Source organism: Malus sylvestris, chromosome 8 (genome assembly GCF_916048215.2).
Source record: "Malus sylvestris chromosome 8, drMalSylv7.2, whole genome shotgun sequence".
In the NCBI taxonomy this organism is placed as follows: domain Eukaryota; kingdom Viridiplantae; phylum Streptophyta; class Magnoliopsida; order Rosales; family Rosaceae; genus Malus; species Malus sylvestris.
Window position 1 is genome coordinate 22,824,873 of NC_062267.1, and position 16,983 is coordinate 22,841,855.

The 16,983-nt window shown below is 37.5% G+C and overlaps 2 protein-coding genes across 2 annotated transcripts; one reads left to right on the forward strand and one right to left on the reverse strand.

The window, feature by feature from the left end:
* Positions 1 to 4,251: 4,251 nt before the first annotated feature.
* Positions 4,252 to 13,237, forward strand: LOC126631771 (lysine-specific demethylase JMJ21-like). The gene is made up of 16 exons (XM_050301907.1): positions 4,252 to 4,649; positions 4,796 to 4,906; positions 4,999 to 5,054; positions 5,182 to 5,324; positions 6,031 to 6,228; positions 6,323 to 6,522; positions 7,550 to 7,649; positions 7,771 to 8,331; positions 8,582 to 8,704; positions 9,676 to 9,756; positions 9,826 to 10,157; positions 10,281 to 10,538; positions 11,480 to 11,564; positions 11,694 to 11,919; positions 12,263 to 12,431; positions 12,928 to 13,237. The coding sequence occupies exons 1-16, from the start codon at positions 4,501 to 4,503 to the stop codon at positions 13,079 to 13,081; spliced, it is 2,946 nt and encodes a 981-aa protein (XP_050157864.1). The 5' UTR covers positions 4,252 to 4,500; the 3' UTR covers positions 13,082 to 13,237.
* A 1,428-nt stretch (positions 13,238 to 14,665) lies between these two features.
* Positions 14,666 to 16,775, reverse strand: LOC126631772 (40S ribosomal protein S6). Its single transcript, XM_050301909.1, has 6 exons — positions 16,625 to 16,775; positions 16,456 to 16,520; positions 15,963 to 16,020; positions 15,768 to 15,876; positions 15,390 to 15,662; positions 14,666 to 15,058 (listed from the first exon to the last, which is right to left on the reverse strand). Exons 1-6 carry the CDS (start codon positions 16,628 to 16,630, stop codon positions 14,820 to 14,822), a joined length of 750 nt encoding a protein of 249 aa, XP_050157866.1. The 5' UTR covers positions 16,631 to 16,775; the 3' UTR covers positions 14,666 to 14,819.
* Positions 16,776 to 16,983: the final 208 nt, after the last annotated feature.

Here is a 16,983-nt window from a genome sequence, read left to right on the forward strand (position 1 = left end):
ATGTGCGGAAGATGGCTTCGTCTCATCTGTGTCCGATTTGTCAAAAGCAGGAGGAATCTCTGGAGCATCTTTTCTTGTTGTGTCCTTGGGTGGAGCCTATTTGGTTTGGAGGTATGCTTAATCTCAGAATTGATCGATCTTCCATCTCTTCGTGGTTGAATTAGTTTCTTTCCGTTGCTTCTCGTCATTATGGTTCTAAGGAGGAGCGATGTGAGATTATTTCTTATATTGCTTTTTCCTGTTCGCATATTTGGCTAGCTCGCTGTAAGTTTTTGTTCCAGCATGTTACTCTCAACCCTTATCAAATTCTTATGGCCATTCGCACTGCCCGTGGGAATTTTTTTGCTGCGAATGATGTTCCTGCTATTGTGCATTCTGCTGCATTGCCTCAGGTTAGTCAGGAAATTAGATGGTCTCCTCCTCCCCTTCATTTTTTTAAGGTTAATGTTGATGCTAGCTGGTCTTCTTCCTCTTCGTCGGGTTTCGTTGGGGTTGTGATCAGGGCGGATGGGGGGAATTTTGTGGCTGCCAGGCGGGAGCCTATCTCTGCTTCTAGTGTTGCCTCTGCCGAAGCTTTGGCTCTGGTGAAGGGTTGTGAGCTTGCTGCGGGTTTGGGTCTTGGCTGTATCATTGTGGAGTCTGATTCTAAGGATTCCATCTCTGCTTTAACGACGACGTTGGAGATGGGCAGATGGGAGGCCTTTCCGACCTTAGCTGTTGCTAAACGGTTGGGAGGGTCCTTTCAGGACTGTCGCTGGACTTGGGTTCCAAGGTCAGCTAATCAAGCGGCGGATCTGTTGGCGTCGCGTACCTTTACGGAGATGTGCAATTTCTGTTGGGTCAACCGACCTCCATCTTCGTTGGTTCATGTCCTCGATAAAGACGGCTTGCGTTGTCCCCATTGATATGTTGGTCAATTTGGGGTGTTAGTGGAACTTGGTTCTACTGACTGTCTTTCCATCCCCTTTCCTGCTTGGGTTTTTTTGGTTTCTGTTGGCCTTCTTGTTGGCTTTCTGTGTTTGTTTGGCATCTTTGCCCTGGTTTCTTTCCCAGTTTCCAAAAAAAAAAAAAAAATTGGTATCAGAATTTTTATTAAAAACTGGATTGGGAGTGTTTATCAGCACTTATTTTTAATTGTTAATGGTTAACCATGGTTATCTTATGGGTGGTGGGTTGTATGCACCAAAGTTTAAGCCGGACAGCAAAAATGCACCAGTTTGACTTTTGAGTCCTCTTAATTGAAATCCAAGTGGCTTTGGGCCGGATTTGGTAAGTTTTGTTCTTCTTGATTGGGGAGGGTCCATGGAAGAAAAAGAACTTCTAATGAGATTGGGCTGGTATTTACGTTGCAATCCTCAAATCAAAATGGGTAACTCGAAAATGGTGTTTCTCTCCCGCACATTATTTTTTACAAGTGGGCGTTTGAGATTTCCAAATGAGAGTTCTCTATTTTGATTAGAAGTGTTTTTCAGAAAGATTAGATCAGAAACAATGTTTTCAATTTCGTTCCAAAATTTAGCAATCGGATCAAAGTGGATCACAATTTTTAAATTCAGAAATTTTGGAATCAGAATAATCTCAAAAAAAAATTTGTATCAGAATAAGTTCAGAAGACTTTGAAAAAATAAAAATCGAATATTCAGAATTTTAGAATATCTAATACATTTCAATTTCCATTCCAAGTTCAAAATTTTCGGGTTTCGATTAAAAAAATTTACAATTAAAATAAAAAACAACATTGCAATTTGCACCTTTAATTCCAATCCAATTATATGTACTAAACGAACCTTAAACGTTTTTTCCCTTCCCATTTTTCGAGAGGTTTAAAATAATAAATGAGACTACTTAGTACTGCGGTCTAGTGATATTTATATTCACTTGTAAGTAAGAGGTTTTAGGTTCAATTATCGCGAAAGGCGAATTTGAACCACATTACTGCTAGCTCATTGTGAGGTTGAGCTCACCCTCTCCCTTAGTGTAAATCATATCGTTTGTTCAAAAAAAAATAATGATAAATAAGAGATGAGGCAAATTTCGCAAACTTATAGGAGTTTGGGGGTAGAGGGCGAAAATTTAGGTGCAATAAGAGGAAATATAGGAAAACATTAGGAATATCTCATATTTGAATTAGGAAAAATTACACGTAGAGTATATTTTTAATACTTAATTTTATATTGAGATAACCCTTTTTAAGTATTTCAAGGGGAGACAAAAAAATAATAAATGTGAAAGATGACATCATTTGCTTTTTTTTTTCTTTGGAGTTTAACTTACGAAAATACCCTTTATTTTTTGTATCTTTTCACACTTATCTCTCCAACATTGAAGTTGTTTGTGCCATCTAGGGGCCTTATTTCTCAGGATTCAAACTTCAAAGAGATGATGTGGTATGTGGAGGTTGGGCATCTACACCTTTTTGCCTCAAGAATGAGCTTCTCATCATTAGTTGAGGTTGACTAATATAAAAGCTAAAACAATTATATTTACACTTGGGAAGGAGACTTTAGAAAACCTAACTCAAATTTATTTGTTTCATCAGGTACATCAAATATGTCCTCAAACTTTTTTAAATGATAAAAAAAAATAATCCAAGTGAACAAAAGACCAAATTACAAAACAAGCGTCAATCTTATATCATTATACATTTGGACATCATTCAATCAACTCGCAAAGGACTAAACACATGATGGAGCCTACACAAGAAAAATTAAATTAATACACATTGATTAATTTAATTTTAAGGAGCATGTTACTTAACTTTGAAATTAATTTGATTGATAAAAAAGTAAATTATTTGGAACTTACAAGCATCGAGTAAAAATCAATCTAAACTAACCTAACCCAACACAAACTAGGCTGCCCCATTTACTAATTCTTTTAAAACTACACAAACTGATTGTATTAAAAAATATATAAAACTGATTCAATTTCGTGCTCCACGATGCTCTTGATTCTTCCGTACCCCTCACCTCCCTCACATGAGTAAGTAAGTTACATATATTTTTTTTAAAGTATTAAAGTCAATTAAGTTGCATGATTTTTAAAAAAAAAACAAAAAACAAAAAAGTATACAAAACTGATTTTACATGTATTTGAAATTGATTATGCAAAAATGGTCGAATACGGTTTGAACTAATTATGCAAAAATGGTCAAGAACGGGTTAAATTGATTATGCAAAAATGGTCAAAGAAGGGTTGAACTAATCTTGTAAAAATGGTCGAGGACGGATTGAACTAATTCTACAAAAATGGTCGAAGACGGATTAAACTGATTCTGCAAATAGTCGAGGACTGGTTGAATTGATTCTGCAAGAAAGACGAGATGAACTGATTCTACAAAAATGATCGAGAACATGTTGAACTGATTCTGCAAATGGTTGATGATGAGTTGAACTGATTCTGCAAAAATGGTCAAAGACGGGTTAAACTAATTTTGCAAAAATGGTCGAGGACGGATTGAATTGATTTTGCAAAAATTGTCGAGGACGGGTTAAACTAATTCTGCAAAAATAGTCAAAGACAGGTTGAATTGATTCTACAAAAATTATTGAAAACAGGTTGAACTGATTCTGCAAAAATGATCCAGGATTGATTGAACTGATTATAGTAATAAATGATACAATACATATAGTTTCAAAACTTGTTCTGCATCAATAGTCAAGGATTGGTGAGCTTATGACACATCTTAATATTGTTAGAGTTGTGAGAGCTGAGTTCTATTAAAAGCCTAAAATCTTAGGGGTATGGTTGGTAGTTTAAAACATTGTTTTCATGTTTTTGGGTTGGACTTTAATTATTTTTATACTTTTATCTCTGCTTGACATGTTTAAAACTAATAGAATTCCTTGAAATATAGTAAAAATTGTTGTCGCTATATATAAGCTCCCCTTGAATTACATTAGTGTATCATTTGAAATATTTTTTAATGAAACACGAAAATTCCGATTATGAAAATTTTCCAAAAAAAACTACTATGTAGTTCGTTCGACTTTATTCACGACACCGTTTTATGTGATTCAAAAATATAATGTGTATATAGCACTATCTATTTTTATCTCATACATATTTATTAATTTCTTATTTATTGTTATTGTCCAAATCATTCGATCCAAAAATTAAAAATTAAAAATAATGGATAAAAAGTAAAAATAAGCCCACCACCTATATTCTCTCTCATCTGAAACCCCACCCGCTCCGCCCGCGCGAATCTTTGGTCCACCCGACAAAGGCAAAAACCGGATCAAACAGAATGGGAAGGGAAAGGAAAATTCGATATGGCGTGAAAAGTCCGCGTAGCGCGTACACAGGAAAAACCACACGCCAACGTCGACGCGGCAAAAATCCGATTGCAAATCTCCCAACAAAAACCCAAAGCCCCTTGCCTCTCCCTCTCCTCTGTTCCATTTGCATTCTCGCCTACTCGCAATTTCAACAAACGCACACCTCCGAATTCCAATTCACTTGCTTTGTTTTGTTGATCTCCGCAATCTCCAATCTCCAATGGAGAATGCTCAGGCCCACGCGTTAGGGCTCACAGATCGCCGGCCGGCCGCTCTCGGAGACTTCCGAGTCCTTCCTGACGACCTCATCTGCGACATCCTGGAATACCTCCCTCCTCGCGACGTCGCTCGCCTCGCTTGCGTTAGCAGGTTCCCGTTTGAATTTTGAATTTTGGAATTTTGATGTGCATTTGGATGTGAAATGTTTCTGTTCTGATTTCAAGTTAGCGTTTTGGTCTTTGATTTTAGTTTAATCGAATTTTATTGGATTTTTTTCTGCGATTTGGAATTTGCAGTGTGATGTACATACTATGCAATGAAGAGCCACTTTGGATGAGTTTATGCCTCAGCAAAGTAAATGGTCCGCTCCAGTATAAAGGCTCGTGGAAGAAGACGGCACTTGATTTGTATGGATCGGAGTTTGTGCTGTGCTTGTCTATTAACTGTGCATTGTTTTTTATCGGAATTTGAGTTTGAGTTATTGTATTTTTGGATGCAGAGAGCATGTACCATATGAATGCGACGAGGCTGGCAGAAAACCACTTTATTTTGATGGTAATGGATGCCGTGTCTTTCGAGTACAAGTCCCCTTTTATTCTCTGCTATTGAAAATCTTCTCTAGATGAGCTCTTTTATAATTTCCCGCTGATGGTTTTGGTCGTTTCGTATCCACTTTATGCAGGATTCAACTCATTGTTCTTGTACAGAAGATTATACAGGTGCTATACCACATTGGATGCTTTTTCTTTTGACGATGGGAATGTGGAAAGGAAGAAAGACCTCAATTTGGAAGACTTTTCTCGCGACTATGATGGAAAGAAACCGGTACAGTGATGAATAATGATGATTCACTTTTGAATCATAATTTAATAGTTATATTTTCTTCCCATTGATTATATGCAGACGCAGTGTTCTGTTAAGTTTTAGATTTGAGAAAGGAGGATGCTCTTTCACATGACCCCCTTGGATGCACCATACCCAAATGCGTACTGAGTTTTTAGAAATGAAAGGAGAAATAGTTTCTTTCTATTTAAAAAAAAAAAAAAAAAATTCTATTCATGTTGGCTACTGCACATTAAAACTTTGCCCCACCATTCTACCCCTACTGCTAATTCTATTCTACCATATCATACCCTCCATTACCATCCCCTCGGCATCATCACTAGCATGTGTACGACATTAACCCCTATCTATAACCGACCACATTACCACCATCATTACCATAATACCGTTTCCACACTACACTGGATATTCACTACCACAGCCTGCCATGTCTGTTAGCAAAGGAACCAATAAACCCCTTAAACCTAAAATCACCAGCACCTCTATGCCTGCTTTGGCCATGCTTCTATTTTCACAGCTTAAAAATATCCACTCTCCCCCAATACCCTAAATTTTCACAGCTTATTCTTGATGGTCTTGTACTATTGAGAATTTTGAGTTGCAAATCGGTAACCAAGATTAGTATGCTGTTTTTTCTACCCATTGGTTGTTTGTGTTATTCACATAGGTCACTGCCAAAACTTATCAGGTTTTGCTTACTGGATTAGCTGATGCTTGGCCTGCAAGGCATACATGGACATTTGACCAGTTATTGCAGAAATATGGAGATACAGCTTTCAAAATTTCTCAAAGGAGTGCTCGCAAAGTCTCAATGAAATTCAAGGATTATGTTTCATACTTGAAAATTCAACATGATGAGGATCCCCTATATATTTTTGACCACAAGGTGCTCAATGGTTGTGTGTCTGTTTTGAATAGATTTTTGGATAATTTTGTTTTCTTTTTTTGTGATCTGTCTGTAATGTAACTTTTTAAAGCAGTTTGGAGAGGTTGCACCTGCCTTGTTGAAAGATTACTGCGTGCCTTGTCTATTTCAAGAGGACTTTTTTGATGTTTTAGATGGAGACAAGCGACCACCATTTAGGTGGCTCATTATTGGGCCACAGAGGTCTGGTGCCTCCTGGCATGTTGATCCAGCCCTGACCAGTGCCTGGAATACGCTACTAGTTGGCCGTAAGAGGTAAAATTCGACTTTGTTCTCAAAAGCTCATGCATTTAAGGGCTAGTTTGGTATTGTTGTGCTTTGAAAAAAAACTGCTTTTGCTGTGCTGTGAGAATAAGCAGCAAAGTGTTTGGTAAACTTTTTTGTAAAAGTGCTTTTGGAAAAAAAAGCAGTATTATAGTATTTGGTAAACTTTTATGTAAAACAGTTGTGACTGTGTGAAATGACCAAAAAATGTATAATACTAGATGTGTCATTAATTTAATTTTTCGTAACAAATAAGGGTGAATTACTAAATATACTTTATTTTTAAAAGAAAAATATTTATAAACTTTATCTTAAACATATAATCCAACGTTTAACAAGAAATCATAATCCAACATTTATGCTGCTTCACGTTTTCAGTTTTTTTTCACCCAAAACTGTGAAAATAAGTTGTTTTTAAGTGTTTACCAAACACCTTTTTGAGCTCAACTTTTTTTTATATCCACTTTTTATAAAAGCACCTCAGTACCAAACCAATACTAAGAATATGGTATCGTTACAGCTTATGTTGTGCTAGTTGGGGGACCTAGGTTTAATAATACTGTTCTATTTTGTGTACTTACTGCATTTGTTCTGCTTCTTCCCTGTTCAAGTTCCTCCATTAGTCCAAAACTGTTTCTAAATTTATACCAATTACAGAGTCTCTTTGTTGCTTTTTATTTTGTCCAGGTTGAATTTGACTTAATGATATTCTTTTTTGTTGTTTTCCAACTCCTCCCAAGTTCTACTCACTCTTACAGTTAATGGATAGGATAGGTCATGATCTTATACCTAAGGCATGAGGATATGCTAACTAAACAAGACTTGAGAATATCATCAACATATTTATTTAATGCATTCCATAAATCACATTGTTTCTGTCCTCATGGTTATTACACCATATATCATTCCCCTTTTGTCAAATCGACCGAGTATTGTTTTTCTCTTCTATTCTTTTCTTTTTCTTTTTTGCCCTTTTTGAATTAAAAATAACTGAGGTCAAGTTTGCATTTTGTTGAAGGTGGGCCCTGTATCCACCAGGAAGAGTACGACTAGGTGTCACGGTACATGTAAACGAAGAAGATGGTGATGTCAATATCGAAACTCCATCTTCACTGCAGGTATTTTATTCACATATTCTAATCCTCTGATTTTTCATATTTTCTTTTGTGGTTTTAAAGTTTGCTGTTATTGGTTTTTTTTTTTTATTTTTTATTTTTTTTTTTTTTATGTGTGTTTCAGTGGTGGCTAGATTTTTATCCACTTCTTGCTGATAAAGACAAACCGATAGAGTGTACCCAACTTCCAGGGGAAACGATTTTCGTTCCAAGTGGATGGTGGCACTGTGTCCTAAATCTGGAACCAAGTATTGCCGTTACCCAGAACTTTGTAAATCCCAAAAATTTTGAATTTGTGTGTTTAGACATGGCACCTGGTTATCATCATAAGGGAGTTTGCCGTGCTGGATTACTTGCACATGAAGAAGGAAATTCAGATGATGCCGCAAATAATAAAGATGATTCTGGTATCTCTGATCTGATTAGGAAAGTGAAAAGAGTCAGGACTCTCGAACCTGGAGAAAAAAAGAATGCTGATGTTGCTTCTAATGACCATGATTTACAACAAAGAATTTCCCAGGGGTTTTCTTATGACATAAATTTCTTAGCCATGTATCTGGATAAAGAGAGAGATCACTACAACTCTCCTTGGAGCTCTGGCAATTGCATAGGACAACGAGAAATGAGAGAATGGTTATTTAAGCTTTGGTTTGCAAAAACAGGAATGAGAGACTTAATCTGGAAGGTACTTCTACTTGTTAGCCTATTCTTCATGCTTTCCTTATTGGCTTTTATACCAATTAATGAAGTGGTTGCTGGTATAATATATTTAAGAGTCCTAGAAGAAGATAACAAGATTTCTAAACGGGATTTAATTTATAAAGTGGTAGATCTTTTGCCAGTGACATCCATTCCCCTCCACAGTCCATAACTATCATGTTTGCTTGCACTTTTACATATATAGTAAACCACTTATTTCTTGCTGTGAATGTTAGGGAGCTTGTCTTGCATTAAATGCTGGGAGATGGTCTGAATGCCTGTCAGAAATTTGTGCATTCCATAATTTGCCTTATCCAGCAGAAGATGAGAAGCTTCCTGTTGGCACGGGTAGCAATCCTGTAAGTCAAAGTTTATTAAATTGGAAAGTTTCTGCATATCTGCTAATGTCTTCATTTGTGGAGTAAACATATTGCTCCTATACTACTGTTGTTTGTATCTTGAACTCATAGTTTTAACTCTCTCTCTCTCTCTCTCTCTCTCTCTCTCTCTCTCATTTTAAAGAGAAACGATACTGAAGCCTGAAATCTTTGTACAATGTGCGAATAAGGAATCCATAATCGAATTACGTGGAGCTAGAATAACATATAATCTGACAAAAAGACCTAAACCCAAAAGAATGAACACTCTTGAAGAATAATGATAAGGTCGTGAATACCCTTGAATTTGTTGGTCAACTAAGCTGTGGGTGAGCGGGGGTTCAGGATTGGATCACTAGCAAAGCTCAAATACCAAGCTCTGACCAAAGGAATTCTATTTTTCGTATTCTCAAGTTTGAATTCTGACTTAACCCTTTGAAGCTGTCAGTTATTTTGTTGCCTCTTATATGAGATAATATGACCAATGGCTAATCATGTCCTAACAGAAGAAATCGGTTAACAGTAGGCCTCAGAGCATATCAAAGTAGCTATGGAAACCACAGTACTGTATCTGTTACCTGTAAGCATATTGTTAATGTGAATAATTTCACCTGGAACTTAAGCTGAGGGGATCATAGATTCTGATAGATGACAAATCGTATTAGGGGAGGACCAAACTTTCTATTATTAATTTTCTCGATTCATTAGAGTCAAAGTCTTGGGAGCAGCCTCTCCATAAATGGGGGTAAGGCTAGCCGACATTCACCTTTCCCAGACCCTGCGTAAAGCGGGAGCCTTGTGCACTGGGTACGACCTTTATTAGAGTCAAAGTTTTGGAGTTCATATAATTCTAGGGTATTACATGAAAAAAAAATGTGATGAGTATTAGGTAAATAGATGATTATGTCCAGCCTGGAGATTCTCTCCTTATACCTCTTAATCATTTCCTACAGGTTTATCTCTTGAGCGACTGCGTAGTCAAAATTTTTGTTGAAGAAGGGCTGGAAAGATCACTTTATGGTCTAGGCACAGAGGTACTATCTTTTAATTATTTTCTTGCAGCATTTTTTACATACATCTAACATTTTAGTACGCCATTGCAGCTAGAGTTTTACAATCTCCTATGCAAAGTCAACTCCCCTCTGAAGAATCACATGCCTGATGTTTTGGAAAGTGGGATCATTTATCTTGAGAATGGAATTTACAGCATTGTACCATGGGATGCCAAAACGGTTCCTGATGCGATTGCCAGATGCAATCTTATTCCTGAGAAGTTAAATGCAGATGTTTGTCCTTTTGGCGTATGGAGCAAGAAACAGTTTAATTACAGAAGGGCCGGGATGCCGACAAATGAAACCATCGGCTCACCTGAATGCAGAAGAATATGGCCATATCTTATAACAAAACGATGCAAAGGAAAAATATATGCAGAGCTGTAAGTGAAGTTAGTGTATAAGTTCCTTCTTGTAGTTCAATTGCTGCTCAAGAATTTGCATTTCTGATATGTTAGAGGATACATTAGCATAGCTCTTTAATTGGTCTTGTTTTGTTTTCGCAGAAGAGATACGATTTCATTGGAAGACGCACTGAACTTAGCATCCTTTCTGGGAGAGCAGCTCCGCAACCTCCATCTCTTGCCTCAGCCACCTCTAAGCATCTCAACTTTCTCAGATATTAAACCAGAACTAGATATGCCTTTAACTAATGGTTGTACGGAGGCTGTTCAGGATAAATCAGAAGTTCCAGCTGAATGGAATATTTTCATCAGAACTCTAATCAGGAAGAAGAAGGATGTCTCAAGTCGCTTGAGTAAATGGTATTTTTTTGCCTATCACAAGATGGGTTTTACTTTTCAGAACTTGTTTAATTTACTGTACTGATAATATTCTACTCTACACCTTATTTATGGTGCCTGTTGATGATATACTACTCCATACATGAATGCTGTGTTTATGACAGAAAAATTGTTTCGGACAGTAGCATCTATATATTACCAAAGATCTCTTGCAACATAGTACATCATAGTAAACTGAAAAATGAATATTAACTTCTGACCTTCAGTGGAAGGTATCTGTGGTGAACTCAAAATGCGATTGGAGAACTAGTAGAAATAAAAAGACACCATTCTTAACAGGTGTGATTGTTGTAGATGCTAGGTCTTGTCAATTAGTTCTGATAGCATACTATAACTTAGATTTTCAATTCCTAGCTTTAGTAAATCAGTTGCAGGTGTTGACTGTCATATTGTCATTGTAATGGTGACATGGTTGGTTACTTTGATGGATGGTCCAGAAAAGGTTGACTGGCTGGATTATCCCAAAAGTTAGGGACATTATTAGATATTCAAGGTGAAGGTATTGAGTTGGTGATTATCAATAGCCCGAGTAAGCGCTTGGTGTTTCAATCAAATCTTTCACTTTCAGACTTAGTTGAAAGTACTGTGCTAAAGCACATTGTTTTCCTGTGCATATGGTTCATCCAGATTTATATATCTTACACATGCCACACATGTTCTTTGTTTCCTGTTTTTGCATGTTTCATTGTATGTATTTTTGGGCATTAGCGGGAATAGGTTTGATGTCTGTGATGTTCCAGAACTGGGTTTTACTGACCAATTTTATTGAATCTATTGTTCTTCAGTACATGTAGTGGTGGTCAAATGTATTTATTAGTGTAATCTGAGCTCCTATGTTTTAAAACATAGTACGAGATTATCTAACTGGGACAGCTCTTAAGTATCTGGGTTTCAATATGCAGGGGAGATCCAATTCCTACCACACTGATCGAGAAAGTCGATGAATACTTACCAGATGATTTGGCCAAGTTGCTTCACATATTCGAGGTTTTTACCCCATCCCAATCTGTCATAAACATGTCAAGATTGGTTTCTCAATTATAATAATTTAATGTAGATCACTCTCTTCCAAAACCATACATATGCGTGGTCTTATTTGACCATATACGGTTTCAGGATGAAAATGGCTTAAACAAGGTGGGTAAACTTTGTTCCTGGATACACTCAGATATCATGGATGATAATATTCACATGGAACCATGTGGTGCTAATTCTTGCCTGATTGAGAACACCAAAGACAATGGCCTGGTAACCAATGGTTCAGTGAATGGAAATGGCATCAGTGCAGGGACTAAATCATGGCGTCCTAGCCACATTCTTGATTTCAGTGATCTTTCTATAGGTTGGTATTTATTTGAATTAGTGTTCAATGTGTTGTTCTGTACTTGCTTCATTGCATTACTTAAATTATATGTTATTTCTTTTTATCTTTTCCCTGGTTAATCTTTTTTCCACTGCATTCTTTACTATGCAGAGATGCTGGCTATTTTTACCATGTGCATAGTTATCCTTGTTAATGATTGTCATAACGTATATTTATAAAGTATTATATAGTTAATACATATCTTTAATTGGATTAAGTCTTCATATCGAATCACATTCCAACATCGCTCGGTTGGCTTTGTAATATGATGTTTTGGCTTGTACATACTGTTTTCAAACTGATTCTTTTATTGCTTTCGCAGGTGACCCCATTTATGATATAATACCCATATACTTGGATGTATTTAGAGGTGATACACGTCTCCTTAAGCAACTTTTAGAAAGTTATAAACTTCCTTTAGTGAGTGCAGAATCACAGAATAAGTCTGTTAAGGGTGGAGACAAGTTTGGACAGCTTTCCTACCACGCAATGTAAGTAATGATCCTTGTATATGCTGCTTTATCAATTTAGTTGGAAACTTACCATTTAATGCTCTTAATGTACTATAGAAGAATTTAGGCGTTTTCTATTGTATTCATTTATCCGTGTGTTATCCAAACTATTAGCGAACTTAAGCAAAAGGTCTGTAGGGAGGTTGCAGTGACTTAGATGTAAAGCCAGTTGACAATGCCATGAGTTTTGAAATTCTGCTAGGTAATACATCTAATAAAGAGCCAAACCGATACTCAATCGTGTCGCTCTGGTCTTGGTGCTTGAGATGGGTCTTGGCTCTTGACATGGGAAGGATTCTAGAATCTAGAACAAGTATATCCTTTGTTTCAATAGGAAAATTACAAAATTCTAATATCTCTTCATGTCTATCAGTATCGTCAGTTTGTCATGTTTGAAGCTTGCATCAATGTGTTTGGTGCAAACTGTTCCCCGAAAAATGAGAGTTGGATTTGTTTTGGATGATTTTGTGTGTAGGTGCTACTGTATTCTGCATGACGAGAATGTATTGGGAGCCATTTTTAGTATCTGGGACGAACTCAAGACGGCGAAAACATGGGAAGAAGTTGAGCAAGTAGTGTGGGGAGAGTTGAATAATTACAAGGGGTTTCCCTTGGATCCTAAAATATAACACTTTTGGGAGTAGAATAGACATGATTTATCCGAACCAAGATCATTGATTGCAGCAGTGTCTGCTGCTAACTTGTTTTATCGCTTGATAAGGTCCAAAGAATGTGTGCAATCATGATATCAATGAAGCAGAAGCCAATTATATGCTCTACTAAAATAGGAGTTTCATGGTTACTTTGCTGTATCTGACGTGATTTATTTCCCTTCTTCCTTTGTCAAACATAATAATTCTTACATTCATGTCAATCAGTGTAGAAATAATCAAAACATAGGATTAGATTGGAATGGATAAGCTACTATTTTCAAGGTATTTTGAAAGAAGAAATGAATTTCTTTTTTATCAACTTGGAGGTAAGAAATGGACTACTCAAGAAAAGTTATCTTTTGGTACAAATTTGCCATCGTCAAGAGTGTGACACCTTAATAAATCAGAAATGATACCGTCATGTATTTGTATTGGGTTTTCATTTTGTTGGAGGGCATTGTTCCTGCTTGCTTGGTATGATGAGATGCGCTATTAAACATGCCAGGCGGTACTCGGGTTGATAAGTACTTAAACAAGCAAAAGACCAGAGAAGAGAAGATTTAATTCCTACAACTAGGATTTGGGCAGTTTGTGCATCGACATAAGGAACAATTTGGCGTATGGAGTAACAAAACGATGCAAACTAAGGGAATATATGTGCAGTGTTGTAAGTTTGACCAATGTCGAGGCGACTCTGTTGGTAATGAGTTTGACACCTTATTGTGATTGTGCCCAAACCTAGTTGGATGATTTTTATTTCAACTGATTTATGTTAAGAGTACGTTTACTTGTAAGAAATGGAGTGAGAAGAAATGGGTATCATTCCAATTCACGTGTTTACTAAAAACCTAAGAAATAAAAAAATAAAAAAATAAAACAATGGAGTGGGTGGGTGGGGTTGGGCAAGGTATTGGCTTTTTTCCCATATCCTCGTGCCATGTAAGTAAACATGCCGTTGCTTGTTAATGCTGAAACTCTCATTCATGTCAACGCTAAACAAGAGGAGGTGCTCACGCCTTTACTTGGAGTTGGGGGGGAACTCATGCGCTCCAGAAGAGAAATTGCCACGAAAAAGCTCGGTTTGAGGGTTTTTCTCCTCTGGGGCGTGTTGCCACCAGGGGTTCGCGAGATTGATCGGAATCGGACCCTAGTTACTTCTGAAACCGAATTAGATGCACGGCAGAAGCTGCTACAGATCAGCGAGGACGAAGGTAAAGCCAACAGCATCAAATGAAGTTGTTGCCGTAGACATGGTGTACAAGGGACGTTGGTTGGCAAAACAGCTGCAGATGCTGGAAAAGATATCGGAGTTGGGATGGAGGAGTGATAACACAAGCGTGGATAGAGATGCTCTGTTGTACAGAACACAGCAGATGGAACAGCCGCGCCCACCGGCTCGGGCTGGAGGGAGAGCTTCTTACTTATGTCCAAATTCTAAAACCGAAACTGTGCTAACGGCTAGGGAAAACCAGACATAATTACATAGAAAACCAAAGGGAAAGTAGCAAATTATTAATGCTCTTGAATAAAAAGCTCCAAAATATTAATAAAACGGGAAAGTTTCATAGTGAAAATTCCAATAACCTCAACAGCAATAAAGCAAACACTTTAAGCAGTCATCAAGTAGCACAAAAACTGGAAAAAAAAATACTAAGACAACGCAGTAACATCCATTTCTTACTTTTAACCAAAATTAGATCACTCGAGCACGGATCTATGCTGCAACGGATGGCTTTGAAGCTGCGGACAGCCTGGACCTCTTCTTGGCTAAGCTTTCACTTCGCCGATCCCTCTGCTCCTTCAACCTTGATGCAAGGAGCTTCTGGTACTCAGCAGCCTCAGACTTGGCCTTTGCAACCCTCTTCTTCTTGTCAGCAATTCTAGCTCTCTTCCTTTGCAGGGTCAACGGGGTGACCAATCTCTGGATCTTGGGAGCCTTGCTGACTTCCTTGCCTGCAAAACCAAATAAGGTAACCAAGCTTAGAAATTGAAAGAACCATCAAACCGAACATACAACATTTTAAAATATACGGAATGCATATGAATCCAACACTCCAAAGGCACAAAATTTAAGCACTAAAAAAAGTAAAACGAGAAACGATTTAATTACATCATGCCATAAGTATATTTTTTATAATATGCAAGTTGCCCAGCAATCCTTTTCTAACAAACAAAGGCAAGTCCACCAATTTATCAAGCTAAAGACACAAAGGCATGCTTTCCTATAACCATGATATGACCAGTTTGTCCACCACACAGAAGGGCAACAACTAAAAAACCTTACCCTTTTTGTTTGTGAATGTTCTACGGTATGTGTTGACATACTTGCGAACATCATCCTCCTTTGAGAGATTGAAGAGTTTACGGATCTTAGATGCCCTCTTGGGTCCTCTCATCCTAGGCTTCTCAGTGTCAGTCAATCCAGGGAGGTCATTGTCACCCTTTTTCACAATCACCAAGTTCAAAACAGAGAGATCGGGGCTGACAATGCACCCACGAACAGACTTCCTCCTCCTCTCACCGTTTCTCCTTCCATAACCACGGAAGCAAGGAGTGCCTGTCCAAATACATTTACCAGGTTAGTTAAAATGAAGACAAGCTTCTGGGGAATTTATTCATGAATGGAACAAAATACTGATATAAAGCATGAGTTTTAAACAACCTCTGTGTAGCAAGAGGCGAACACGGCCAGGGGTCAACACTCCCTGCTTCATGGGGAAACCTTGCTTGTCGCAACCTCCCATGATCTTGAAAACATAGCCCTTAAATTCCTGTTGCACAGACAACACTCATTCAAAAAACTTGGAACCAAAAGAAGAAACAGATAACAGACGCATAAGAAAGGCAAGATTAATACCTCTCCAAGAGCATCTCCGCTAACCTCCTGGGAGATTCTCTTGTCAAAAAAGGCCCGCCTACACAATAGAAGAAGCAAATAAAATCAAACTCTTTGCCCAATGAACTATCTAAACAACTGCTAGATTAAAACATACGAGCCGAAATCTAATTAAACTGTTTCTGGGAAAGAATCAGACATAAAATGCTAACATTCAAACCAAAGTTTAAAACAAAAGAGCTTAGCGTTCACAAAAAAAAAAAAAAACAGATCTTACAAACAAATCTGAAATACAAAATGAATATTCAAGAATTAATCTAAACACAAAACAACTCAATAATCCAATTAAACATATCCAACAACTATCAGAAATGCAAAGAAAATACTCAAGGCATTGTAGCTACGAAAAAGGGACAACAGGAGATACAGATAACTAAATCATGGCTAAAATTGCACAAAGTTGAAAAAGTTACAACATTTCACAAAAACCCAAATGAAAAATAAAAAAACGTACAGTTTGTGGTCATCGTCGATTTCGAGCTTCTTCTGGCACCCAGTGGTGGGGTTGGCGATGTTAAACTGCAAAGGAAATGCAGACAGGATTAGAAAACAGCGATAACAGAGAAGGAAGAGATAGATAGGGGGTGAGAGGGAGATGATGGGAGTTGGGCAGAGAGAGAAACCTTCATGTTTGGGTCTCAGGTTGCAGAGGCGGCCGCGACTGAGAGAGAATGAAGATTTGTGAAGCTATATCGTGCTCTCTCGCTCGCTCTAGGGTTTTTGATTGGCGAGTGATGGGGGCTTTTATATTCTGGGGTTGGGAGTTTAATGCGGACGCTGTTCCAAATTTTTGGATTGGGGCCCGAAAGCTGTGGTATATGGGCTTCGGCTAATGCGTTGGCTTTCCGCTCACTTGAATGTCAAAAGCCCAGCAGCCGATATTGTAATAGGTTGATTTTGTTTCATAACAATACTAAAGGTTTTTTTTTTCTTTTAATACAACGACATTATTTACACCATCACTAAATACTACGGTTTAGTA